At 38.8% G+C, this 27,605-nt stretch overlaps 1 protein-coding gene across 5 annotated transcripts in view; it reads right to left on the reverse strand.

The window, feature by feature from the left end:
* Nucleotides 1–5,220: 5,220 nt before the first annotated feature.
* The window catches only part of TRIM2 (tripartite motif containing 2), a gene marked incomplete at its 3' end in the record, with an annotated part of 33,966 nt that continues 11,581 nt past the window's right edge, over nucleotides 5,221–27,605 (reverse strand). For 3 of the 5 annotated variants that reach the window (XM_080625772.1, XM_080625771.1, XM_080625770.1), the window contains 7 exons: nucleotides 25,833–26,556; nucleotides 17,493–17,596; nucleotides 16,039–16,206; nucleotides 9,701–9,869; nucleotides 8,968–9,038; nucleotides 6,392–6,532; nucleotides 5,221–5,373 (listed from right to left, as the gene is read on the reverse strand). In XM_080625772.1, coding sequence (XP_080481898.1) covers nucleotides 5,221–5,373; nucleotides 6,392–6,532; nucleotides 8,968–9,038; nucleotides 9,701–9,869; nucleotides 16,039–16,206; nucleotides 17,493–17,596; nucleotides 25,833–26,556 — 1,530 coding nt within the window. Of the gene's footprint in view, nucleotides 5,374–6,391; nucleotides 6,533–8,967; nucleotides 9,039–9,688; nucleotides 9,870–16,038; nucleotides 16,207–17,492; nucleotides 17,597–25,832; nucleotides 26,557–27,605 lie in introns of all 5 variants that reach the window. The other 2 variants (XM_080625769.1, XM_080625768.1) reach the window with 1 other exon arrangement.

The following is a 27,605-nucleotide window of genomic DNA, read 5'->3' on the forward strand; positions in this document are numbered from 1 at the left end:
GATACACATAAAGGTCTGACATTCCTAATGGGTTCCAGAAGGTCTAAATGTGGTATTTCACAAAACTGCTAATCATATACTATTAATATAAAAACAAGATAATAGATGGAAATACTGTGGATGGGGGACTTATAACTCTGCTTTTCTGTTAGAAGACTGTACTCATTCACTGTGATTTTCTTAAACTTTAGAGTTTGGGCTGAAATTTTCTATGCTAGGTGTCTCACTAAGACTTTTAAGTACTGGCCAAAACAGGTTTTTTTGGTTCCAGAGGCAGAGAAAATACATTGCTTTGTCAGTGTTAAAATATGCTTAAATGGGATGAAATTTGTGCTCTCCTTCATTTCGGTCTTACAAACTTGTAGTTGAATTAGATACATAAATTCTGTTTTGAGAGGACATTAAAGCGACAATGGCAGGCAGGAAGGTTGGGAAGTAGGAGAATTAAAATTGTCCTACTTTAATTTTGTTCCTTTCATATATATGCACCATAGTGCAGTCTTTAATTACACGAGCTAGTTTTTCAGCAAGGGGAGAATTCAATTTGAACAGCAGATCAGTTTATTTCCAGAAGAGTAATAGCAAACATTTTGAGTCTTGTGGCTACCTTCCACATATCTATATGACTGACAGCAAAAAGACACTTCAACAGAGCTTGAGGATGGAGGATAGGGAGAGCTCTAGTAGTTGCTCACACATGGGAGGCGATGCCACCTCCTCTGACGTCCAAGCAGTCTGTGGTAGGATGAGGCCAGGTATCAGGAAGCAGTACGATCCATGAGTATCCCACACAGGTCAGTCTCTGCAGCATCTGCTGCCTCATTTAATTCTCATCTTCCTGCATTATGGGGCTATTTTTGGGGACAGTGAGTATGTGACATGTGAAAAATAAATCCTCAGCCATGAAAATAACAGAGGATACAAGCTTTATTTTTATTGTTTGAAAGTTTTGTGCATGGTAAAGGTACACATTTGACTCTGGTTTTCCTACATTTCCAAGACGGAGTAATTCTTTTTAATCATCAGCTAAAGCATCAAGAATACTGTGGCACACAAGAAGCTAAAGCTACACACACACACACACACATACAAACAAACACTTTGATGTGCATCTTTCATCCTTGACCTTAAGGAGACAAAGTTTGTATTTAGCCTCACAGGAATTAAAAAAAACCCCAAACAACAAAACAAAAACAACAACAGAAAGAACAAGTGAGAAGAATATTTCATTGTGAGTGTCAAGAGAGTGCAAGGCTTACGTGTACACAGAACAGACGAGATTGACTTACAAAGATGGAATGTACAAAACCTTTAAGAAAAATAAAATAGTCAGACTCACTCCCAGAAGTGGAAAACTGCAGCGTTATTAGCTGGTAGAGGTTTCTAACAGGGGCTGCTGCCCCATACTATGCAGCTTAGGGAACATTCCCATGTCATAAAGCCAAAGCAAAAGTGTCAGGGTTAAGGCCGTGTTGCTCACAAACATCAACTGAAAGTGCTGTACATTCATCAGAAATAACACAACCCGTTAGGAATCTTCCTACTCCATAGCACAAATAACCTTCCGCGCACTCTCCACAAACAGGCCTAAACAATTGCTACTCATGATTCTTGAAGAAAATTTTCAGCGTACATCATGATTTCATAACTAGCTGTCACCTTCAACTGAAAGTAATTGTTTTATAGCAAATTCAACATATTGGGCACTTATAGTTCTCATTATGGCAACACTAGATCCTTAGTTATAAAAAATATTGACATAAAATCGAAAGCCTTCTAGCTTTTACAGAACGGAAGAGCATTTTCTAATAAATCACTCTCCCATTACATTAGGCAAATGCTTGCCTAACCATTTTCCTTTCCTTCATCAGCTACATTGCTGCTGGTTTAGCATATGTAAAAATCCCCTACTGTTTATATTGGATTTATCTGAACAGATCCTTTTATTCTATTCACAAAACAATGAAGGTACAGTTGGCTAGTTTGTCCTAAAATGCTCCAAATTACACAAGATCTGATAACCTTCTGAGATTATTTCTGGGTCAAAGATTAGTTAAATGAAGCACATACTTTCACCATTCATGCTGTGCTGCTAGTCAATTAGCATTCCAGGGAAGTCAAGGGAACATTTGGTTATACCTGAAATCTGGCAGCAAAAATGCCTATAAACCTTTAATAAATGGTAGCAACTCAGCAAAATAAGTAGTGCAATTTTGCTGTGCACTTAATTGGATGAGAAAAACAATCTGGCAGGTTTTTAGAACAGAATTTCTGCGTTGGTTGCTCTTTGTAAGGTTTGTAAGCCAAGTATTTTAGCTACCTTAGCTTCAGAAGCACACCATAAAAGCGATGTGTTTTTCTGTTTCCCGACGTCAGGCAGATAAGGTCAGACTCTAGAAATGAATGCCCTATGCCACTGAATTTGACACTGTAGTTGGCCACATTTGCTATCAGAAGGAACTCCAAATTAGTGACATTTTTTCAGGTGCAGTAAATGCTGCTCTGGTGATACTGTCTGAAAACCCAAAAGACTATTCAGTCTTAAGAAAAAAACCCTACATCAAACCTAATAGCTGTTAGCTGGGTTGTAAGGGGGCTGTGTGCAGAATTCCATATTTCATCAGGATGCACATGATTGACATAGGTTATATAAAATCCCCATAAACAATACCAAGTCAAAGGGACTGGAAATCTTTTGATGAAAAGTGTTTGCATTAAATAGCACAAGTCTTAAGTATATGTTTTGATAAATAGGTTAAGGTTTGATTTCTGTGCTCTCAGAGTTCCTGGCAACAGAGGGATTCAGCAATTTTTTCCTGAGTGGAAACCTTGCAAGATTAGTAAAATGTTATTATAAAAATCCAAACTTGGAACTACATTTGATTAATATTATCTGTAACTAACAGCAACAGCACATTTCTCATTTTCTTTTTATCTCAATGAACCCATTCAACCTCTTCTCTCCTAATAAATACAGTTAGAATTATACATACCTTTTCTTCATTGATAAATTTGCCATTTAAAGGCATTCCAATGTCAGAAATTGTTCATTTGCCAGAAGGTTGCTTATAAGGACACTTAGAAGGAAATTACTTGATCATCAGAAAATTTGGTCTACAACTTTGTTAAATTTTGATAGGACAGTTTATTGTGTAATGACTGAGATACAGTCTTCAGAATTTTAGGACAAACTCAGTTCAAGCAGAGGATATTTTGTTCTCTTGGTAATAACAAACTTGAGTTTTAACATTTCAAAAACGTAACCACGAGTTTCTTAGCTGCATTATGTAGTCCAAACCTTAAACCTTATACATGAAATATTCCAATGAAATAAGGAAAGTTATCTTTGCATGCAAATTTGTAAATTGACTCTGTGCAAAAAATAAACAAGGGAAAGAAGAGGAAATATCTTTAAGAAATAATAATTAAAACCAGACAAACTCCACATTTAAGAACCCTGGGGTCTGCATTTTTACAAATCAAATGCATCTTTACATAAAAACCATTATTTTTTCTCAAATTCACTGAAACAACAACCTTAACCTTTTAGAAATAAGACAAGTACTTATAACAAGTAATTCAAATTTCTTTCCATTTTGCAAACATGCTTAATATAATCCCTTGTTCCTGACCCAATGCCCTTTTGTTTCAAGGCCCTAAAAATGAGAAAAGAAAGACAGTACTTCCCAGGCTATTGTAGGCATTGGCAGCAAGCTCACCAGCTCCTCAAATGAGGTTTAAGAGTGAGCACCACTCTATCTTTATTAGGCTACAGTAGCAATTCATTCTTTGACCATTGGATTTAGAAATAAGAATAAAGCCAATGCTACTTTAAAAAGGACAAGTTCACACTTAAAAAAACCACATTAAGAACAGAACCATGATTGTAAGCATTTCCAGTTAAATTAATACTTCAACAAAGCACATGATAGAGAGATCCGGCAGGAGGGAGGAGGGACATTGTTTTCATAGTACTGCCATTTACAAATGGCATCCATATGTTCCAGTTTGCTGAAATAGCCTACTTTTTTATTATTATGCCCATCAGTCATACATACATACATACAAACAAATCAGAACAAATCTCAGAGTCCTTATTTTCTCCTCTAACAAAATTCCCTTTGATGAAGGACTTCAGGAATTGGTTCAAATTTATTCTTATTTGCAATGTATTTTTTCTCATGTAAAAACGAATAGCTTTGGTAACCCTTGGCTTTCCTATACAACCTCTGTTTACCACAGTTCATTTGGTTGTATAACGTAGGTCCTCCATAGGGGTACCTCTCTGGCTTTCTGTCCTGTGTGATGCTGCATTTTATTTTATTGGTTAATACAATGAATTGCCTTAAGGAAACATGGCAATGAACACATACAAAAGAGTGGCACACATGAGGTTAATTGAGTTGACATTGTAATAACCCTGATCCTAATAAACTAGTTTGGTGTCAAAAGGTCTGTCGTTACACAGAAATTCAGTTCTCACTAATGTATCACTACAGTTAAGTTTTTCCAGAGCTTTAGAAATGTCAGGTCTCTGCAAAGAAATTCCAGCACATTGAGCAAGAGGAAGAGTGAAAACAAGCACATGAAACAATCCTTCATTAATCCCACATGAGTAGGGAATTTGCATTGATTCTCATAGTGCTAAACGTTGAGCTGTGTTAGGTCTGACAGCTAGAGCTAGAAGGATTTTGTGAGACTTAACCTTATACTAAAAGGACCTACTTGTTACAGATAGTAAGACGGAAGAATGTTAAGAGTGTAATACCTACCATGATAATGAGATCTAGAAGATTCCCAGGATTACCTCTGGGTTAAATAATGCATAACAATGATACTTCTTCAAATTTGGAAGCTCTGAGCAGGAGCTACCCCTCGCAGTCTTCAAAAAGCTTTGGGGACTTTTCCCAAATTTTCCTTATTTTGCCTAATAGTTAATTCCAGTTCCATAAGTTGCAGTTTGTTTTTAATATCACATTGTCTTTATGAATTCAGTTAAAGAGTATTTTCTGTATTAACCCTTGCAACAAAAGGTTCAGTGAGTAACATAAGAGGTGCAAGACCTATGTAAACAAGGTAAGTTTGGAAATTAACACAAGAAGTCCATAAGAGACTCCCTCATTATTAAAAAGGAACTCAAAGTAGGAGACATCCTGCATTGGATCTGTAGGATCAGTCTTTTCTTAAGGGTGGACGAATATCCAGCTCCAGAGCTCATTGCTACTGTAAGTATCGATAGACCTTGAAGCAGTGATTTCCAGAGTCTGCAACTACAACATGGCCATCTGAAGTAAGGGCAAGACCTTGAGGGCCATAAAGTGGGTCAGCAGAGGTGTTAATGTAGGACAAAAATGATCCACTTCCATCAAAAACCTTTGAGGGTGAGAAAGCACAGAATAAATGTTATGAATAAAAAAGAACAATAGAGGACACAAATCTGCTGTCAATTATACCATTATACTTCTCATTTCTGAAATGATTGAAATACACTAGAATAAACAAGGGCAGAATCTGATTTGCTATTCTCATAATATACAAGTTTATATTTTTGTATTCAAGTATTTTCTTATTAAAAAGAACTAATTAAAGCTTCCAGAATCTTTGGCAAGAATTAAACATGCAATGAAATAATAATAGCATCTCAGCTTTTCTTTGTTCTAAAAATAGTCAATTACAACAAATCAAACTCAATCAGGGACTCAACCAACACCTTGCTTTCCTAACAAATATTACTACTGTGGCTAGCACAACTCTTGGCTTCCCACACAGAGAAAACCAGGAATTTGTTTGCACTGTTGACGGTGCTTTCTGAGAACAACTCATAAGCAGCTTGCTTATTTTTATATTCAGTGAAAATAATACATACAATTAGTTATTTATTAGATATTCTTTGGCAAGTAGGCAGGCTTTGTGATTAGCACTTGAAAGATAAAACAAGTGTAAGTCTCATAAATCAAAACCAGAATATTTTCTCCACATTTAATAAAGATTATAAAAATCATTTGCCCCAGGGTCTATCCAGATCGTTTGCTTTTTAATGTTTTCCACCATGTCTCCAATATTCTGTTATGGTGATTATAAATTACTATCATCTCAGCAATGCTTGCAAGTCTTCTAAATCATCAAATAGCTTTTGGGGAACTACTTGGATTCAAAAGCCTTGGTCAGAGTAACCATCAGAGTTACTAGCAGTCACACTGGAAAGTCATCTGACACCACCAGTTCTAAGTGTGGACAGACCAGCAATGAGGCATAAAAAAGCTGTGTTAAGAAACACATCACTTCAAATGCTATCATCTTGCTTCTTGGGAAGTCTGAAGACTTCAGTAGCCAGAGTTATCAATCTATTAGTTTTCTTAATCAAGCACCTTTGAAATACAGAAATTTCTACCTGTATTCGGCTGTTTCCCCAATCTGCTACAATAATATTTCCATTGGAATCTACAGCTACTCCAGTTGGTGCATTAAATTGTCCATTTCCTTCTCCGTTTGACCCAAACTTCAGTATGAATTCTCCCTCCTGGTTAAATACCTGTACGGGTTAAAACAAAAACCTATGTATGACATATCAAATACAAACCTAGGCACTGAAGAGTTCCCAGGAACACAGCCCCCTACACACACACACACACATAAGGTGCCCATCTCTCTGTCCAGCTCCATTACAGCAGACAGTATTTCCCTTTTCATTTAAGATCTGATTCAGCTCAGACACAGAGGGGAGGGCCCAAGGAGCCCTTCTACAGCTTGTGCATCTCGAATTAAGAGGAGCTGAGTACAGATATGGCACTGGGAGTCAGTCCTACAGAAACACAACTGAACAGATGCACTCTGACTTCAATAATCTAACACATATTGAGAATCATGGCATGCTGCTCTCTGTACAGACAGTTTAGTAACTGAATTCTCTGTGATGGTAACAGGTTTAGACAGCAGAAAGATGGAACCAGTCAATGACTATTCTGCCAGTGACCTGGATGCACCAGTGGGACCAAGTGAGATACAGGATGTGTCATTTACATAATACCATGCCATCTCTATTTATTTTGGTCCATCTTGGACTCAGGCCCAGCTATGCCAAAGGTCCAACAATGTTCTTAGATCCCAGCTGTGGTTTGAACAAGAAAATGCAAAGACACAACAAGTGCCAAGTGCACACTGAAGTGCTAATGAGGTGCAAGATGTAAGGAAATCATCCTGTTCTTGAACACCCACAGTGAACAGAAAAAAGGCATATGGTGGAAGAAATGAATGAAGTACCAGGTTGGTGCCTCAGATGATTAAAGGAAATAGAAAAAAGTCAACTAATTAAAAAAATTCAGGCAATGATGTATTGCTGTCTGCCTGGGTGTAAGTGTAGATGGTGAGTGATGGAATGAGAGAGAAGCCTACACTGAGTAGGATTTTCCATAGAATATGCCTGAAGGAAGGGATGTGCTTGAAGGTTGATGGGGAAGGGAGAATAATGTTGCTGGGTGACAATATTTAATTCAAGACACAGGTGGCAGGAAGACCTTTGGGACCCATAAGAGTGAAAGTGATTTATTTATAATCTTATTTATTATTTAACCCAAAATATAATTTCTCCTCTTCTCTTCACCATTTAACAAAAGATAACAGCATCACCCAGACTATAAATGACTGTCCAGAATGTCAACAATTATCTGTACTGATATAGAGGACACTGCAAAAATAATCATCTTTTCCTGTTTGTTAGTACCAAACTGTAACAACTAACATTTTTATCCCATTGACTCACATTGGAGACAGATGGAAACGCTCTGTTCTCATTAAGAACGCAACAATTAGAAATTTGCTAAGATGTCACATTTCTTACATCTCTTCACTTGCTTTTTTTCATTTTAGGTTGTCCTTGTTAACTCTCTCCAGCATTCTCGTTACCATGGTAAGGTACCACCTCTGCACCCTGCTGGTGGAGGGGTAATTTATGGGAGCCATAGGCCTCCTGCTGCTAAACCACAGGAACAATCTGTTTTAGGGCTCCTGCAGCAGGCTTAGTTTCTTTGTTGTAATCCAAACCATGAGCTACTATTTCTTCTCTAATTCTTCTCTAGTTCCAAAAGGATACAAAAACAAAGTTGCTATTCAAAAGCTGGATGATTCAGCACCACTCAGGATATAAGGGTGTCTATGGTCTGACAGTGATTTCCTCTTCCAGGTGAAGAACTGGACTGAGGTTTAAATCAGAATCCTCAATTGTTGTGTTCAATCAGAACAGGCAACCATTAAGTGAAATCCCTCGGATCTCGCCGGTGTATGGGACCAGTGCGCCTGGCCTGAGAACTGGGATAGGACAGCATTCTGCTGCCCATGTCCTCCTGCTGCTGCTGTGTGTTGAGGGAGGGGAAAAAGAGCATGGAAAGTGACTGAAAGTGAATGTCATGGCCTGAAAACACACATGCAAAGGTGAGCAGTTTCTGAAATGGCCTGTAGCTCTCCATATACTTTTTCTACCATGTGACCTGTATCCTTGCATTGGTTTATTATCAGGACAAATACACCACCCTATCTTACCATGGCTGTTTAACAGGTATGGAATTAAAGATTGCCAGGTACTTTGTTATACTTTTATTCAACTAGAAATGCGGGAAGCTTTTGCTGGGAAATTCGAAAGCAGTTAACAGGCTTACTTAAAATAGGAAAGAATATAGGATAAGTAACAGGTTTGGCAGAAAGCTAATAAGAATAACTAAATTGATATTATTTATCTCAGGTACAACTTGTGTTTATGCAATTGAATTAGAGAACATTATAGTGGCACCAAAGGCAACAGATTATATCTCTATTAAGCAACACACTGCATGTGAAGGTCTCTGAATGTGCAGTCCTTATATCAGACATCATACATATAGTGTGATATCTTTGTTTTTAGCAATACTTTATTTTCCCCACTAAAGTACCAGGATAAAGTAAAAAGCTTTCTGAGTTGCCATTAATTGACAGTACCTTGACAGAATGGTTATGAAAATCTGTAATGATGATTTCATTGTTGCTGTTTACAGCTGCAAAATGAGGACCTGCAATGCAAAGGAAGAAACAAATATAAACAATAACAACACTAAATCAAAATGTTTCCTTAATTAAAAAGGTTATTCAGCCTGCCAGAATATTATATTTGGCTTCTGAGCAATAATAGCCAAGTTGAGAATATCAGTTTCAAGGTAGGAGTAATTTCATTTCATGTTTTAAAAAGCTCAGTATGCCTTTTCCTAGCATTTTGCATTTGCATAACTGTGTCTTCCTGATCTCAGTCTGAACACTATTTCATTACACTCATTTTCTAACGGGAAGATACCACTTAGGGCACTGGTTAATGTGTATCTGATCACTGGAAACACAAAGCACTGTGTAGTTTATTATCATGAGCAGCTGTGTGTGGGCATTACAAAGCATTTATAAAATACTAGTTAAGATCAGTCTTTCTTGGGTCACTGATCTGAAATGCTTCCAGGCATGGGGAGGTAAATAAAACATCTGGTTACGGCTCCATTTGCAGAACAGATGTTGCTGTCTTCCCTACCAATTAAAAGGTGAGGTAAACAGGAGCTGTATGTTTAGTAGAACCTTTCTCCCCCAGCAAAAACAAGTAGGATATAGCGCCTTCAACATGCTCAAACATCATGCAAATGTGAGCAGAAGAGGCAAGAAAAGGGGGTTTACATATTACCATCAAGTGTACCTGCAAACTGCTTGTCACCGTTTCCTCGACTGCCGAACCTGGTCACTATTTTCCCATTTGGCTGGAAGATGAAGACACAACATGCTTTATTGTCCACTACAATGATGTGTCCATTACGATCCACAGAAACACCTTTAGGGCCCATGAGCTTTCCAGACCCAATTTTGGCCTAAAAGGGAAAACACAAAACAGGAAAATGTGTTGGCATGATAGAAATAAGTTAGTACCATTCAAAGATTGCATTACATGCTCACAGTGGGATGGAGAGACATTTTTGTCATCAAAAGTTTCCCAGAAGGAAGCGATTGTTTTTATCAGCTCTTATTGTATACTTCATAATTTTTTTCTTCATCGAAAATAAAGACTGCTTTCTGTACGTCCTTTCTAGAGTGGAAAATCTGCCACCTCAGCAACTGAGTCCAAATACACAACTCATAAGAAACACAATCTCAGTTGATGTGGGGCAGGCAGTAGAAATTGTCTACCTCGATTTCTCTAAGGCTTTCTGTAGTTTCCCACAGCTTCCTCCTGGAGAAACTGACATGTTAGTCTTGACAAATGGTCTGTGTGGTGGGTGGGAAATTGGCTCACCAGAGGCTGGTGGTGAATCACTCCTTTTCCAGCTGGTGACCTATCCCCAGGGATTGATATTGGGCCCTACGCTGTTCAATATCTTCATAAGTGATCTGGGTGATGGGATCAAATGAGGAAGTTTGCCCATAATACCAAACTGATTGGGGAAGCGGGCAATTTGGAAGGGAGAGCTACCCTGCAGGAAGAACTCGGTAGGTTGGAAAAGTGGGCTAACAAGAACCTGATGAAGTTCAACAAGAACAAGTGTAAGGTCTTGCACCTGGAAAAACACAACCCAAGAGTGCAGCACAGGCTGAGGTCTGCCCAGCTGCGGGGCAGCTCTCTAGAAAGGGACCTGGAGGTCCTGGTGAACAACAAGCTCAATGTGAGTGAAAAGCGTGCTGCTGTGGTAAAGAAAGCCAATAGGATGCTGGGCTACATCAACAGGGGCACCACCAGCAGAGATAAAGAAGCCATCATCCCACTCTACTCTGTGCTGGAATACTGTGTTCAGTTTTAGTCCCCGCTAAGCAAAAAAAGATGTGGACAGGCCGGAGATGGTCCAGAGAAGAGCCACAAAGATGAACTGAGCACTGGAAAGCCTGCTGTATGAGGAAAGGCTTAGAGAACCGGATTTGTTCAGCGTAGAGAAAAGAAGGCTCAGAAAAAGAACGGCTTATTACCATGTCCCAGTATTTAAAGGGTGGCTACAAAGAAGACGGAGACTCCCTTTTTATAAGAAGTCACATGGAAAATACAAGGGCTATGGGTACAAGCTACTGCTGGGGAGATTCCATCTGGACACAAGAGGAAATTTTTTCACAATGAGAACAAGGAACCATTGGAATAATCTCCTCAAGGAAGTGGTGGAATCCCCAACAGTGGACACTTTTAAGATTCAGCTGGACAGGGTGCTGGGACATCTACTCTAGGTCATGCTTCACCTAAAAGTTGGACCAGATTATCCTTGATGTCTTTTCCGATCTGGTATTCTATGACTCTATGATCTCTTTGGTAGAGAACATAATTTCCTGTTTCCATCAAAATTTAAATGAAGTAGATACTAAGACATCTTCTTTATGAAACAAGACCATCTTTGACCTCAATACCTTTGCAGGGTGGAACAGATCACCACCTAGAACAGGCAATGCTTCTGATTTTTCTACCCCTATTCCCTTCCTCTTGCAAGTGATGAGGAGCAGCTGAAACTCTGTTAGTCTGTGACTAACTATCAAGGTGAGACAGATTACAGGGCACAGAGAAGATGCATAACCTGACTCATTTCCCTCAATTCTCTAATGTTTTCAAAGCAAACATCCATGTTGATATCTGAAGAAGCTCAACTAACCTTAGTAAATCCCATGCGCCTATTCCACAGTACATTCTCACGGATGGGGTTGAATGTAAAAATAGAAGGGATCCCAAACTAAAGCCATCTAAATTCCCTGATGCTGTCTGGTACAAATTCACCAACATTACTACAAAACATCTTTCAGTCTCAAATGAAGAAAACTCCAAGGAGTAAATCTTGCAGCTTCAAGACTATGCTTAGCCAATACGCAATGATCACGTATCTGAAATCACGTATTTTATGTTCAGGTACGTATGCTGTTATAAATGCTAAATATTTAGGAAAAACACACCTAGTTAAATCATGCTAAAATATCCCTAGGGAAAACTATTAAAAATTACTTTGTGTTCACCAGGGGAAAGATATGAGCAAGCCTACAAAATGTATTCAGGTTTGCATAACAACACAGCAGCAAAACCATAAACTAATGCAAATCAGTAGATTTATTTCCTTTGGTGTGACTAAATCATATTCCTTTTTTTCCTCTGGGATGCCGCTGTGTTTGTCTGCTTGTGCATTGCACCACCACCTTACTTCCAGGATTCCTATGACTCAGTCTCATGAGTAAAGTGTCAATACATATGGAAAAAAGTCATGAATAAATCATGTACTATGTTAATGGGCACTCAGTGCTGAGAAGAGTAATAAAAATCACCATTCTTGGGCCAGAATTTCATATATAATTTGCAGGCAGCAATAAATTAAGCCCAGCTAGACTTTGCAGTGCTTTTTACCAAAAATCTCTGTTTCCAGTTTAGATCAAAATATGCTGATGACACATTACTGGGTCTGGCTGAACATACGCTTTGTATATTTTTATTTCAGAAGGTTTCTTAGAATTATAGGTTTGATTATCCAGAACAGAACATTATGAAACCCAGTCATTCCTGTTAAGTGTATGAATGGAAGTATTTTCAGACTTTTCTGCCATTAGAAATGAGAAAAGTATAATGAATCATCGGACCCTTAATACAAATAATGTGTTTAACTGGATTCAGTCAAGGACATTATGTCCCTTATTTTATAGGATTGTATGAATTTAGACTGGTTTTCAAATATGTGTTTATAAAGCCACCCTGCCGAAGTGGAAAACATTCTACTGTGGGATATTGCTAGAGGTAAAAAAGTCAGCTAGCCTCTATAAATATTTATAAAGACTTTTTCACTGTAGAAATAGGTGTGTTAGGGCTTTAACTCCACTAATCTTGCTACTGCCTGAAAGGCTCATGATTGTCGGGAATTAATTTACAGACTTTCAACATACCATCTTTTCCTATTTGAGAACTTCCCTAATACAGAGATACAGCTTTGTCACACATTGCAGTGTCACACGATAAATGGATTTATCATTTATACAACTGTCTTAATTCAACTTTAACCACTTAACCATACTCCATTTTCCTATCTGAACATGACAACCAGCTACACCCAACTTCCTTAATTCTTCTAATAAGACAAGAAGAATTTTCTGTCAGAGAAGATGTTTCCTCTTTTCCCAGTCATCTAAACCTGGTCTTGACTTGCAGCCCTGTTTGGCTAATAACAAGCTATCTTAGATACAACCCTTCAAGACTAGAAAGAAAGTAATTCTCAGAAGTTCAAGAATCATTTTCTTGGCTCTGTTCTCCAGTTCCTTCACTAGGTTTGAATACCACCACTGACACAGAAGCTCCTGCTGCTGCTTCACCATGTGTTCTCTCCTTGGCCTAGCAATATGTCTCCTATAACAGTTTTCTTAAGCAATTTCAGAATAATTTACAGAGGAAGCCCCAACACTGTTACCTGCCTTTTATAGATAACGAAAATAGAGCACTGGGAAGTGAAACGGAAGATCACTAGTCACCTGCGAGACCTGTGGCATAAGCAGTAACAGAAGCCTCAAATGCTAAGATGCCATCTGAGGCTTTATAATCCACAGGATAACACAGCCTCATTAAGAGGCTCATATTTTGGTGTAACCTCAGATTAGGGTTTTCCCACCTGTGCACTGTGCAAGTTTTACAGCCGTAGAAAATTGAGCTCTATTTCTATTGCTACCAGCAACTGAGGAAGGTGACACGTTTCTGCCTGGTAGCAGAGGTTGCTGGGGTAAGCCAGCCCTGTGCTGTATCAGGGAGATGCCTGGGCCTGGCTCCAGGGGAAATTTGCCTTCTGGCTCACATGACTATTAAAATGCTGCTAAGGCAGAGTAGGTGTAAGTAGATGTAGAAAGAGGGGCACAAAAAAACACCCAAAAATAGTTAGGTTAAGTTCAGAATAGCCCCTGATAATGCCGAGTTAACAACTAGCAGACTCCCTGCATCAGAGATCATATACAATGGCTTGCAGGCACAGTCCTTTGAAGAGAAACACCATCATACCTTTATCTCTCTCTCTCTGTGTATCTTAGTAAGTGTTGCAAAATTTAATCTGACAGAGCCACTGTAAGAATTACCATTGCCAACACACAAGATATTACAAGGCTTTGGCCAGATTCCCACATGCTAGATCTGTTATATCCACGTCCTGTGTTTCAACTGTATGATTATGCCTGCCCTCCATATGTAAAATGCTTCTACAAAACATTTGTATATTTTTTCTCCCCTAAGTATAGCCTGCTGCATTCAATCTAATAATAGTACTTTATATCATTGATGTTTCATCTCTCATTTCCGTCTAGTCTCAGGAACTATGAAGTCCAATGCATTAACTTGCATTAACCACACAAACATTGCCAACTTTACGCAGCTCTTGCAATCCAACGAAAGCATTGACTAAAAACAAAGCTAGGCTCCAGGTCAGAGGAACACCTTAATAATTTATTTTTTTTAATACCTGTCTCCCTGCTGACAGTGTATAGCACATAAATCCTGCCTTCTCCAGAGCCATGGCTTTTTTCTCCAGAGCTGGAACCGTCCGAAATGCTGGATTTACAACACGTCTTGAGAAGGAAGGAAAATAAGCTCTCCATGCTCTGTATCCAGATCAAGCCAGTTCACAACAAAGATGTTAATAATTATTTAAAACACACTTAGCTTACTCAGGGTATTTATATTCTTAACTAAATCACATCTTTCTTTGGTTTTGTTTTGCCGCTTTCATTTCATTCAAGCACTTCAGCCAAAACCAACATTTTCCTGTGTAGCTCTACATTTTCAAAACTACTTGACAAGGAAAATCACATATTCTCTTCAAATGCAAGTGATTTGTATTTTTTTGACACTTGCATTGTATATGACTATTGCTTTATTTTAGCTTCAGGTCTATAGAGGATCTGGATACTTTTAAAAGCATACACGTCTGTTTCCCAGATGGAGGTCAGTGAGGACTATGCAAGCACAATTGCCTATTTGCTATGGCATTTGTCACTTTGCAAAGCCTACTCAAACGAAGGCCGTTTCTTAGTACACATGTGAGCAGCTCTGGGCCTGAGCTTTTTGTTCATTAGGCTTCCAGAAAATTAGCCAGACAGACAATTTCGCTCCAATGCAAGACTGTAGAACTAACTATGGTAGCAATTTCCCTGCAGGTCCTTTATCTCACTGAATGGTGTATACTGCTAATCTTTCATGTAGGTGACTATTTCTGGTATGCAATGCCAGACTCGGTAACACGCATTCACAGAACACACCAAAGGGAGATAACCTCTAATTCTCTCTGGAATTGCGCCTGAACCCAAACAAAATAAATATTGCAGGTTGTCAAGCATCAGTGTAGTGTAGTAGCTGCCTTCTTATTTTACTCCTATTAAAGGGATCAGAGTTGCTATGAAAATGAGGAGCACTTTTCTCAGAACTTCTGATTTCTGAAACCTAAGACATTATTACTGCCTTTCAGTTTTTCTGGTGCACATCACTCCACCTAAAACACTCCTGTCTATGCTGTAGCACTGGAACAACATCCTGGGTTGCCCTTCCTTGCATTTATTACCAAAAGGATCATACATGAATTATACACTTGATTTGCTGGTACATACGGAGCAAATAGAAGAAGTCATCATCAGTCTGCTACCTTATTTTTCATTGTCACTGGAGAACGTTATGTCCTCCTCATAAGTTTTTATGTCTGTCTGTGTGTATATGCATATATGCACACACCTTCCTGTATAGTGAGAATATTAAAGATATGAAGGTTGTTGAGCTAGTCCAACTAAACTTAATTACTTTAGTTATCCCTGACTACAAGTTATGGAAAGGCATCTAAGCACGTAGTATGTCGAACTGTAAAATGGAACCTATCGTCTCTATTTGGTAAAACATAAGCATCACAGCTGTGACCTCTTCCTATTAATTACACAACATGGCTGTGTCATCACATCAATGGAATTAGGACTAAGTTACAACCAAAATATGTAGTTTCTGGACAAAAAACCCATTACTTTGCATTCCTTTGTAAGACAGAGAAAGCTCTGGAGAGTTCCCATGGTAACTCATACCTTAAATTTTCCATCTGATGAGAATATGCTAACCCATTTGTTATCATAATCTGCAATAATGATGTCACCACTGGGATGCACAGCCACTCCTGTTGGCCGCTGCAACTGGCCGGGAGACCTTCCTCGTATGCCAAAACGGCTCTTGAACTGACCGTCATTGGAAAATATCTGTAACAGAAAACACTCATTTTAAATAATAACATCATCTGTGTCTTGGAGCATAGATTTTAGCAAGTCACTAATGAACACTACAGTCAGAAAGAGAGTTAGGAACATGAAGAACATTTACCAGTCCATATTTGAAAGTGATATGCATAATTTAAGAAGAGGCCTCACCTGGGCCCTAATTTTGAAATAAAGAAGTTCTCCGGACTTACATTGCACTGTTTCTTCAGTGATCTCAAAGTACTTAGCAAACATTAGTGAATTAAGCTTCAAAATGTCCCTCTTAGCTGGAAGGAGGTGGTATTATTCCCATATTAGAAATGAGGAAACTGAGGCACTGAGCTACTTGGCCATAGTCAAAGACTAAGTCAGTAGAAAACATAGGAATAGGAGCAAAAAGAGAATTTCAGGATTTAATTATTTGACTCCAGGGTAAGTATTAGGCCATTTCCTGAAAGATGCTTTAGCCACACAAAATTCAGTCCACTGGTTGTGTCCCCAAGCCAGGTAATTAGACACTGAACTTCCTCTGAAGTGGCTGCAAATTACAAAGCATGATGAATATTTGACTGCCTCTTTGAAAAGGCCTGGAAACGAATTCTTACTGCATGTGGCTTGCTGTTTCCCACATACTGACGAACAAGCCACTAGCTGCCTTGTTCATTGCTACCACATGGGCAGCCTGAAGAGTGATGACAAATTGTTAATGGTAAAAAAGATACATAGCAAGCAAATGAAAAAACACAGCTTGATTTTGACACAGGTTACAGAAGCCAAGAAATCATGGGTGTCAAGAGTGCTACCAAAGAAGAAATTTGATCATGGTATCAGGCACAAAAATAAATTAATTAGACTAAAAGCCATTTGAAAATGACATCTATGTGTTTGTATTTGCTTAAGAAATTATATAAAAATATAAATATAGGGCATCTTGTCCTAGCTTTATAGTTGAAAACATAGAGCGATGAATTTACTATGTAAAATTATATTTACAGAAAGGTATTTTTCCAGATTTCTGCACCTCTTTTTTTCTTTATTCATTGCCAAACATCATAAGGAAGGGAAGTTAACTCTGATATATATATATACTAGATATAGTGTAGATCTGAAAAAGATAGCTGCAGGTCAAGAAGACAGAATGATAATAGATAATAAACAAGTTGAGCTTCCTCTATATTTTCTAGATCTGCTTGATTTGTACGAAATGTGTCTGCCCTGGACTACAAAGAGGGCATAGGTGTGGTGGTGGAGAGAAAAAGAAAACTGCTGAGAGTGGCATATCCTCATACCTGCACACACTGGTTGTTACTATCTGCTATTAATATTTTTCCATTTGTAGATGCAGCTACACCTTGAAGATTTGTAAATTCACCTTTGTTTCTTCCTTTGGTGCCTAAAATAGAACACAAAGCACATAAGAAATCAGGTTAGGCAGGACTAATGAGTTACGACCTAAGTGCCAATACATGCATTTATTACATCCTTGATCTACAGATTTCTGTTTTGAAGAGTTTTTGTGTCTGCTACAACTTCAAAGAACCATCTCAGTACCATCCACAGTTCTAAGTACAAGAAGTTCTTACTCTTTGGCATGTAGGCCAAAGAGTAAGCCCCCATCAACATAATTGGCCTTCACAAATCAAAGTGTTTGCGATTTGCCTCTTGTGTGAGGGAACTGGTAAAATGTTTTCTCATAAGTGATGGACTTTTTTTAAACTTTGGATTTTTATTCGACTAAAAAGGCAATGAAAGGGGTGGTACTGTAGGAGCATACAGGCAGAGGCTAAGATAAGAACCTGAAGAGATGACAAGGTTTTAGTACAATTATCTGAATCTCCTCAGTGAAGTCACAAAGTTGAGATAAAACATATTGGTGAACACTTTGGATGAGGCCATTTCAAGACGGGGAAGTTTCCTATTCACTCATACACAGTTTTCAGTCATAGACTTCAAAAATTCCCTTACAAGCAAAACTTAGATGAAGAACTGCCTTTGAATGACTGGGACACGTGGGCCAATGAGGATCAACAGCTGGAGACTGAATGTTTCTGGCAAAGATCTTAGATTGTTCCAATAAAGCAGTGTACACACACAGAGGTCCCATTTTTACCCAGAACAAATGCAATAGTAATTTATATAGAACTGTAAGTCTTTTTCCCAGTGGCTTAAGGGCATAAGGAGCTGTAGAAATGACAAATTTTCACAAAAGTTCATTAAGTTTAGGTGCCTCGGTACTTAAATGTTTGTTTTGAGATGTTGCAAGGACAGGCACACAGCAAACGGATGTCTTTAAAAGATCAGCCCTAAAGTGGCTGGTCCAGATTACACCTGGAGCACAGAAAGAGTATCCAGATTCTGGCTTTGTTTGTAAAGGAGGCTCAGGGGTCTTTAGACAAGACTGCAGTTATGATCTTGCACCCCAAGGCTATTCATAAGGAATGAATGAGGTTTGAAACAGAGAGTCTCTCTGTAAGCTGTTCTTTCCAAGTCTTGGATGCAGCACTATTTTTCCTGGTGAAGTATTTCTATAAGCATTCACTGGCTGCGTATCAGACATCAATTGGTTTCAATATATGGGTTTAACTGAAAAACTTGCATTTTATTTTAGTCAGTCCAAAATATCCTGGAGCTCGGTAATTAAAACTCTTCTGACTGTGATGACCAATATAAGACATACGTATTAGCTCTGATTTGTATTTAGCTTTCATTAGGGATATATATGCTCTTAACAACCCTTCTTTCTGCTGTAGTGATGGGTATGGGATGCATATTTCCTGTCACTGCCTAACAAGTAACATTTAATTCCTCTGCACTTGGTGGTGTGAGCATGTCCCTTCGTTTCAAGGCTTGTTTTCTTGAACTCCAAATGCTCCATCCTCTAAAAAAGGAAAATACTTCTCAGTTTTTTTTACTGTAAGGGGAAAGCACATATTCAGGGAATAGTGAGTTACACACCAATTACATTACCCACACTTGAGCCATTTCTGTGTATTCTGTTAATGAGCAGTGCCTGAGGGATGCATGCGGTAATTTTTTTCCACCATATGCTAATGATAAGTTTCCTTTTTGCCTTTTAGCCAAAGAGAATAGATGAAAAGGGAGAAACATTCCTTTTACTACTGAGAGTAAAGGGAAACCGTTTGTTAGAAAAGAGGAGGCATAAGCTAGAGCATCTGGAACCAACTAGCACAAGCTATATGGAGTGTATGTTCTTTACCCTTAGAAAAATCTTCTTGAAAGTCAAGGAATTTAATTTTTAAAGATAAGGGAGACCTATATAAAGAGTTACTCAGAATGTTCTTCAGTGGGATCTTGTAAACATACATCAAAGGAAAAGGAGAACAAATTATCCAGGAATGCCATAGTCACATTTCACAGTAACTTTAAGAAATAGTGATTTATTAGCACAGTGTGCATGAAATTCAGTTCCATGCAGTGTTCCTCCATATAGTACTTTGCAGCTATTAAACACATTACATAGGTCCTAATTTGCACACAAGCCTTGATATAGTCCCTTCTGCAGTGGCACAAATTTCTCTGATGAAGAAAGCTGAGATAGTGAAACACAGCTGATTTCCTAACTTATATTCGAGGGGAAGACAGATAACTTTGAACTTTCTGATCTGAAAAATTCACTATGCCAGCAAAGATCTGAATCCAAGCATAGGCAGTGGCAGCAGTTCAGATAATGAGAGGAAAGCTTTTGATAAAGTATGTCGGCCTCTGGAAAAGCAGGCTCCTGCAACTGACCCTTTCATGCCAAAAGATAATAGCTCCTTCCTATAGAGATTCTTGCTTTATAAACATACTTGCCTGAGAGACAGTCTACAGCAAGTCTTTTCCTGCAAGATGTCACCCCTCTGTACCAAGGCACCCCATGCTTTGTCTTCTCTCAATCATGGGCAGTCAACCATCTCCTTAGCCTAGGGAGGCACCAACATTTCACATGCACAGGGCTGGATCCAGAGGATAGTTGCAAAATCCTCATTCCAGTGTTCCCCAAGCAGCCTGATTTAGAGATGAAAGCTCACACGTTTCATGCCTGTCTTGGCCCAGCCTTACCTCCCTCCTGTTCTGAGCTACTGCATGGCGCAAAGGAGGAAAAGACAGACATTTTACTGCAACTTCTGTGGCAAGCTGACTGGGAGAGGACAGTGGAGTTTTCAGTAGGGGAAGGGTGAACAGAGTTACTAGGAAGAAGATCTGCGGCCTGTGGAATAGCTCCTTTTATATCATCTTTGTATACAGATAATAAACAACCAGATTTGCCTTAGCATTATCTAATTCCTTCTGGTATTACTGAGCGTAGCCTGCACAAACCAATCTAGCTTTGAAGATGTGCTTTTAACAAAAAGCATCCATTTTCAGCTCAAAACAATCTAGCACACAGAAAATACTTCATAATTTCAATCTTTTATTCTTGCACAATACAGGTGAGATTAAATCTCACCAAAAAGAAGGAAGGGCGAGGGGGAGAAACAACCCCCAAACTAAAAGCCCATTAACTTTACAGAAGATGTTAAAACTTACGTTATGTAACTATAACAATAATTTGCTCTCTAAGTGCTGGGCATCTGGACAAACCTGTTCTACAATGTACGTTTTTGATTATCATAGTAATAGGAGTGTCTTTTTCTTTCCAAGTTTTACAAATATGACTAATACGTCTCTGCTTGCTGAGCTCGATCTACTGGCTTCCTAAAACACAAAGAAAAACCATGTCACTGCCCCCAGCAGGAAAGAAATGGATTCAGAGAGACAAAAACCCTGCAGAAAGATTAGAGATTAATGGGGAGACTTTGGAGGTTGCAAGTAGCATAACCTGTCGTGTAAGTACCGTTTCTTTCCTCCTTATATCAATTCAAATACTTCGTCTTGAACTGCTCTGTACGTGGTACTGAAAAAAGCAATGAAACCAAACAGTATGGAGAGGTCTATATACGTACTACATAGACACCTATGAAAGAGTTGCTTTCTTGTTCCCTACCTTCATTTCTTTTTTCATCAGAGCACTAAAACATATTTAGTCAAATCTTACACATTCTGGGTATGTGATGACATCTCTCAGCTGAAATACGAAAGGCTCTCTAGTAAAACTGCACCAAATCTGATTGTTAACAAGCTATGTGCTTACTGTCAAATAAATGTCAATGTTTCTAACCCAAGTTCCCATGCAAACCTAAATTTTAAATTCAGTCAATCTGTTGGATGAAGGTACACAATGTTTGTGGCCTTTAAGGAGGAATGAATAATGCAGTAGAAACTCTGGCAGATACTCCCACACACTGATAGTAGCGAAGTTTGGGCTGATCTGTATTAATTTGCTTTACACAGAATCTGTCCCTAAAAGCTTGGCCAAGACCACCTCCAAGCCTTCCTTGTGCAGCAGAGCCCCTGCCACCACAACTAAGTATACACACATCTTTGGGGTAGGTGAACCTCAGGAGCAGTTCTTCGCTGGTATAGCAGCAAAGCCCTGAATGATGAACCAAGACCAGGTCTCTGTCATCAGGACATCAGACCCACGCTGGGGATTCTCTGGACCATCCTTAGAAGGGGGCTAGCTGCAGCTGGGAAAATGTTTTTTCAAGATATGTACCCATATAACCCCTTTGTATTTTTTTAAAACGTCAAAAAGTATACATCTGTAGGCAGCTCTGTTCCTTTCAAACAGGACAATCTAATACAGAGCTTCAGGCAGAGGCCTTCAGAGGAAAAGTAAAGAAGGAACACCTGATCAAGAATCCCTTTGCTTCACCTAAGCCTGCTTTTAAACTGCACTAAAGCAATTATTACATAGGCCTTTTTCTTGAGTTTTTGGGTAGAGTTCCTAATATACTTTCAGCATTGATAACAGACCAGAAGACGACATCCACACCTACTAAGGAGGCTGACAGAACGTACTGTTAAAGGCACAGAATCAGAATGAATTACACACATTAAATGTACCAGCTAAACTAGATGCTCAGTTACATGACTGAATAGACAACTAAACACAGTCAGAGGAAAAGGAAAATTGAACTTATTAGCAGAGAGCCAGCTCTCCATCTGGCTGTATCTAATGCCAATCCCAAGTATAAATAAATGAAGAGAAAAACAAGTTAAAGTGAGAAATAGTACCACGACTGCTAAACGGTGTCAAAGAACCCTGTCATGAGAAGTGCCAGAAGAGAAAAAGTACCAAGGCATATGGCATAGCATGGCAGAGCTAGAGCTATGGGGTCCTGGACAGAGTAGCTAACTCATGCTACCCATGGCTTTTAACCCTCCTTCAGAGATCAGGGAATAGATTTACCAGATAAGGTGGAAGTTGCTGACACTGTGAACATCCCTCACCTCCATTATCCTCTGCTCAGCATGCGTCTAAAGCAAAACAGCAGGGTAACAGAAAAGAGCCTTCCCTTTCCACTTATGGAGGCAGCAAAAAAACATGTCACAACAATTATTTTCTGGGTATCATAAGCACATTCTTGTTTTCTTTTGTATAAACCAAGTACGTGCTACACAGATATTGCATGGACACCCTGTTAGAGATTATTCCTGTTTAAAACAAAAATTTAAATGTTAAGGTTGCAAGTTACTGAGAGAGAAGAGGATGAAGCAAGAAATACTGCTCTTGTAAATACGAATTACATGAATGCATGAATGTGCACTCAATAGTTTGACCTTAAAATGTCTGAATAGAGCCACATGCCGTTTTAAAAGCCATGAATAACAGAATGGGCAAAAGATACAATGCACAATTCCCCATGAACGAAAGCACTTAACTGTACTGATGTTGTATTAATGCTATTTCTGTTAATCCTAGCACAAGAACAATCTCCTGCTAGGAGCTGATCAATTTACTTGTGCATAAAAGCCCTTACATCAGCATATATACAATAGCATACTCAGCATACTTGGATGCCAATAGGAATATTACAGTATGGTTCTCCAACACAGCTGTGTGAGCTTCTGGCAGCTCAAATAGAAGATTTATCTTGCTCAGTTTAAACTACAAATCCAGATTTGGCCAGGGCTATTAGAAGAATTCAACAATGGGTTCAAAATAGATATGCAGTTGTATCGGAAAACAGTGATAAACACTATTTTATGTTACCTCATCAAAAAAGGTAAAGTGAGCTGAAGCTGGAACTAAACAAACTCTTAAATTCATGGAGACAATTGCTGTGAAAATGTCAGAAGTTTCACCTGTCTTCATTAATTTTGCATATTTTGGAAGAGTGTAAAAACCTAGAGCATTACGGCTGCAATGGCTTAAGAGACCTTTCAGAAAATGCATACATAAGCCCACAGAAACCCAGAGGGACATCTCTATGTAAGGTCATTCTGTGAAATGATGGCTGAGACGTGAATATGTAAGAGGATAAAGTATTACTCTCAGCTTAGTTTTTCATTAAAACAGTTGTCCATATATCCCAAACGTGGACACTCCTGAGATGTGTCATCAAGCAAAAGCTCTGAGACACGCATAGCTCTTATTCTACTTATTTGTCCTTCTTTTTTGGGGAGATAGAATGGTGAAGAAGGGCAGGAGGCAGAACTCCAAAACAAAGCACACGGTCACGACTGCATCATGACACAAAGAAGGGGCACTGCACTTTTTGGAAAACATTTAAGACTTCTAGAGTTTATGGTGTGTTGGAGAGAGTAGTTAAACAAAACTAAAATCCAACAAACACGACCAACAATAAAACCCAAAGCAGAACCATACCACTATTGATAGTCAGGCTAGAAACTGCTCACTAGAAGCAAGGGATACAGAAGCAGAAATTACAAGCTGAAAACACTTTAATCCATACCAAAAGTTTTAAATAAGAATATTAACAGGTTTAAAATAATTTCAGGACATAATTTTTTTTTTTTTCCTTTTTTCTTTTAAAGTATTTATATCTATGATTTCCACACTGGAACAAATTAGCGCTTGATACAAGAGGGCTTAGTACTTAGTGAAGGTGTCAGCCAGTGTTTTCCTGTTACTCACAGGCACAATGTATCTGTGCAGGCTTTGTTATCCTGCTCCTACCTGCTACAGACACACAGACTCTGCCTGTATCTGTCCATCCAGCTGTCTAGCATACAACATGTCACAACCATTCCAGAAGAAATTAGAGAGATGTTGTCTTTCCAAACAGGGTTCAGACATTGTTCTTAAATATTTTGTTTAACCCTGATTCAAAACAGGGCTCCAAAAAGATCTAGACTGCATTTGGACATATCCTCTACCTCTCTTACCAGTACCAGCAATGACATTAGGAAGAAGTTCTTCACTGTGAGGGTGGCGAGACATTGGACCAGGCTGCCAGAGAAGCTGTGGCTGCTCCATCCCTGGCATTGTTCAAGGCCAGGCTGGACGGGGCTTTGAGCAACCTGGTCTAGCGGAAGGTGTCCCTGCCCATGGGGTTGGAACTCAATGATCTTTAAGGTCCCTTCCAACCCAAACCATTCTATGATTTTATATTTATCTTCTAGGAAATGCACTGGCCATCTGGGAAAACTGGTAATTTTATGGGTGGCTTTATTCAAAGCTTACATTGCACTTTCCTATTCAGCAAGCAAAGCATGCTTCCTGAATTCATTTTCTGATAGAAAACTATTATGTTATTGCATATACTCTCTTATCAAAGCAAGGAATCTATCAGAAATATGACAGATGAGAAACCAGATGGACAGGGTTATCCAACTGACAAATGGTGCCCAGATGTATTTTCAATAAAATTATTAATAAATCCTCCAGGATTAACTACCATCAGTTCTCTGCTACAAAGCAGGAAGCCACCTTACGGGTTGTCAAACTTGGTAACACACACTGCTGAAATCCTGACTTGTACATATTAAAAATTAATCTACCTTTTTTCTTTAGAAAACATTTTGTTTCTTCACATTTTGCAAAACGAAAAGTATTTTCTAATGGTATAAGTAGATATTATATAAATACAGTAGCCCATCGTACAGGCTTTTAAAATGATGAATTATTATATATAGCTTAAAACAAGTGTATATCAAGAGACCTGAAGGAAAACCCCAGTAAATGATATCAAGATGTTACATTTTTACCAAGAATTAGAAGTCCACAGATAACATTACACTATATGAAGAACCAAACATATTTAGATGTTGGGGAAAAATGAAAATAAAAGAAACCATCATTTTGTCCTGTGCTGACATAACGAAATAACTATATATGACCACAGGATTTATCATTTATAGTTCTAGGTCAGTGAATTAGATTAATCTCTAAGGCAATAGCTTTAGAGAAAGAGAACTCCCACTTCCCTTCTTGCCATGCAACTCTTTAAAGTAATTTAATCTAATCTAAAACATTGATCTTATTTATATTTTCATTTTAGGATGCCCAATAGAGTGCAGAAAAGGTGGCAAAATACTTTATCCAAAATCAGACATATGCATTTTTCAACGCAATTTCAAATTACATAATTGCTGCAAAAAGACTTTCTGAAGTATGTGCTTTTGAAATTTACATATGAGCAAAGTCAAGAGGCCTAAAGATATTATCAGGCTGCTCTACTTACAGCTTTAACCTTAAAATACTTTAACTTCCAGAATTTTTCATTCCGTTTCCCTGATCTATTTAAGGTATGTCAATAGGTAGCAGACAAGTCACCTACCTACTCTGAAGATCAAATCATCTTCAATGGGATTCTCTTTTCTTTTGCCAGTGCTGTACATGCTCGCAGGTCTCTTCACCGCTTTCTGCTTCACATGACCACTGCCAGGAGATTTAACACGCCTCTTAACCCCCTCAGTGGTAGGGGACACATCTGCTGATCTGACTACTTTAAGTTTGAATGGGCTACCTTTGATATGTTGATCATAAAGTCTCAGTGACAAAGTGAAGTCCCCTTCTTTCTGAACAGTATACAAAAATTCATAAGTGCCATTTTTATTGTCAAGTATTTCTCCATCTGCTACACTCCCATCAGGCGTGCTCAGTTCAGCAGTGAGGTAAGCATTCCCAGATTTACACAGCTCCCCATCTTTGTCCTTGGTTGTAATGGTAACAGACATGGGCTGTCCGATCACTGTCTGCCTCAGGCCCTCACCTGTGGCAACTGTTTCAGAGGCAACAGCATTGGTAGTTAAAATAGTACCCAGGTTGTGAATGGACTTCTTCAGGCCTTCTGTTTCCACTATGAAGTCCAACTGGTCATTTTCACGGGGCTGCAATGGGAAGTCCCGCTCAGCCAGTTCATTCAGCTTGTCACTCATTTGCTTCTTCACCAGCAGAACTTCAGTTTCAGTGCCATGGTTGAGGGCTTGGGCTGTAAAGTTGCTGCAACTTTTAATGCTTTCTTGTCCTTCAAGTAGGGAGTCCAGCTGTGTCTGGAGGACCTGTGTATATTACCAGACACTGGATTAGCATTATGTTACAGGACCTGTCCTAGCAAGATGTAGCATGCTTTATATTTGAAGGCCCTTGTAGAAATCCAATTTATAGGGCTTTATTTTAGAGTTTAAAGTTTCATTTTTGAAAAAGTACCACACTGATCCCCTACATGTTCTGGAATAACATACTGCAACACAAAAAACATGCCCTGTTTTGGGTTTTCAAGGCTTCACAGATCCACTCTCAACTTAGTTGCCCCACCTGCTCCATCTACCTCTCAGTATTCCTAGTTAGTGAGATAATTACTGGGACTTGAGCTGCATGCACAGGGGTAGAGCTATTTTGGAGTCACAGGTCCATTACTAGGGGAGGCTGCAAGAAACTTCATGAAAATTTCTTCAGAGCCCAGGGAAACCTTGGGTTGCTCCTCCATGGAGACAGACAAGAAGGCACTGTACATCCATCTTGAGGAAATGTGTGATTCCTGATCTAGATAAGTGAAGAAGGAAGTCTCTCCAGCAGAAGTGCGTAAAATGATTCCTTAGTTTCAGCAGGCAGGAAAACAAAATGTAAAGGATGGATTGTGGATATTGCGAAAAGTTGGGTTCAGTAGTCTGAAATTTTGGTGGGTAGCAAGTAGCTACTCTGTATTTAGAGACTGAGGAAGAGCTTTTATTATAGGCTTGGTTCTGTCCCTTGGTGTAAAATCCTCTAAACAATACTGACCTCAAAATTGTTAGGTGTGAGCTGGGAACAAGGGTAACTTTTTGTTTAAAACCAGTTTTGCAATCAATTGGAAAAAGGATCCCTGAATTATAACAACCTAGCAGAGAAATTCACGAAAGTCAGGAAAACCCAAACGTTCCCGCTACCCTCGACACTCTCTGATGAAATCCCCAAACCAAAGTACCCAGTCACACATGTGGTATATTTTTCTCACAAAGAAGAACCAGGGCACAGACATTCCTGTGCATCAGAAAAGTTATTTTGTTGACCATCATTGTAAAGTAAATATTTTTGAAACTTTTCAATTGATTTTGAAGCAAACTTGGAG

Source organism: Psittacula echo, assembly GCF_963264785.1.
Source record: "Psittacula echo genome assembly, chromosome: 1".
Classification (NCBI taxonomy): Eukaryota; Metazoa; Chordata; class Aves; order Psittaciformes; family Psittacidae; genus Psittacula; species Psittacula echo.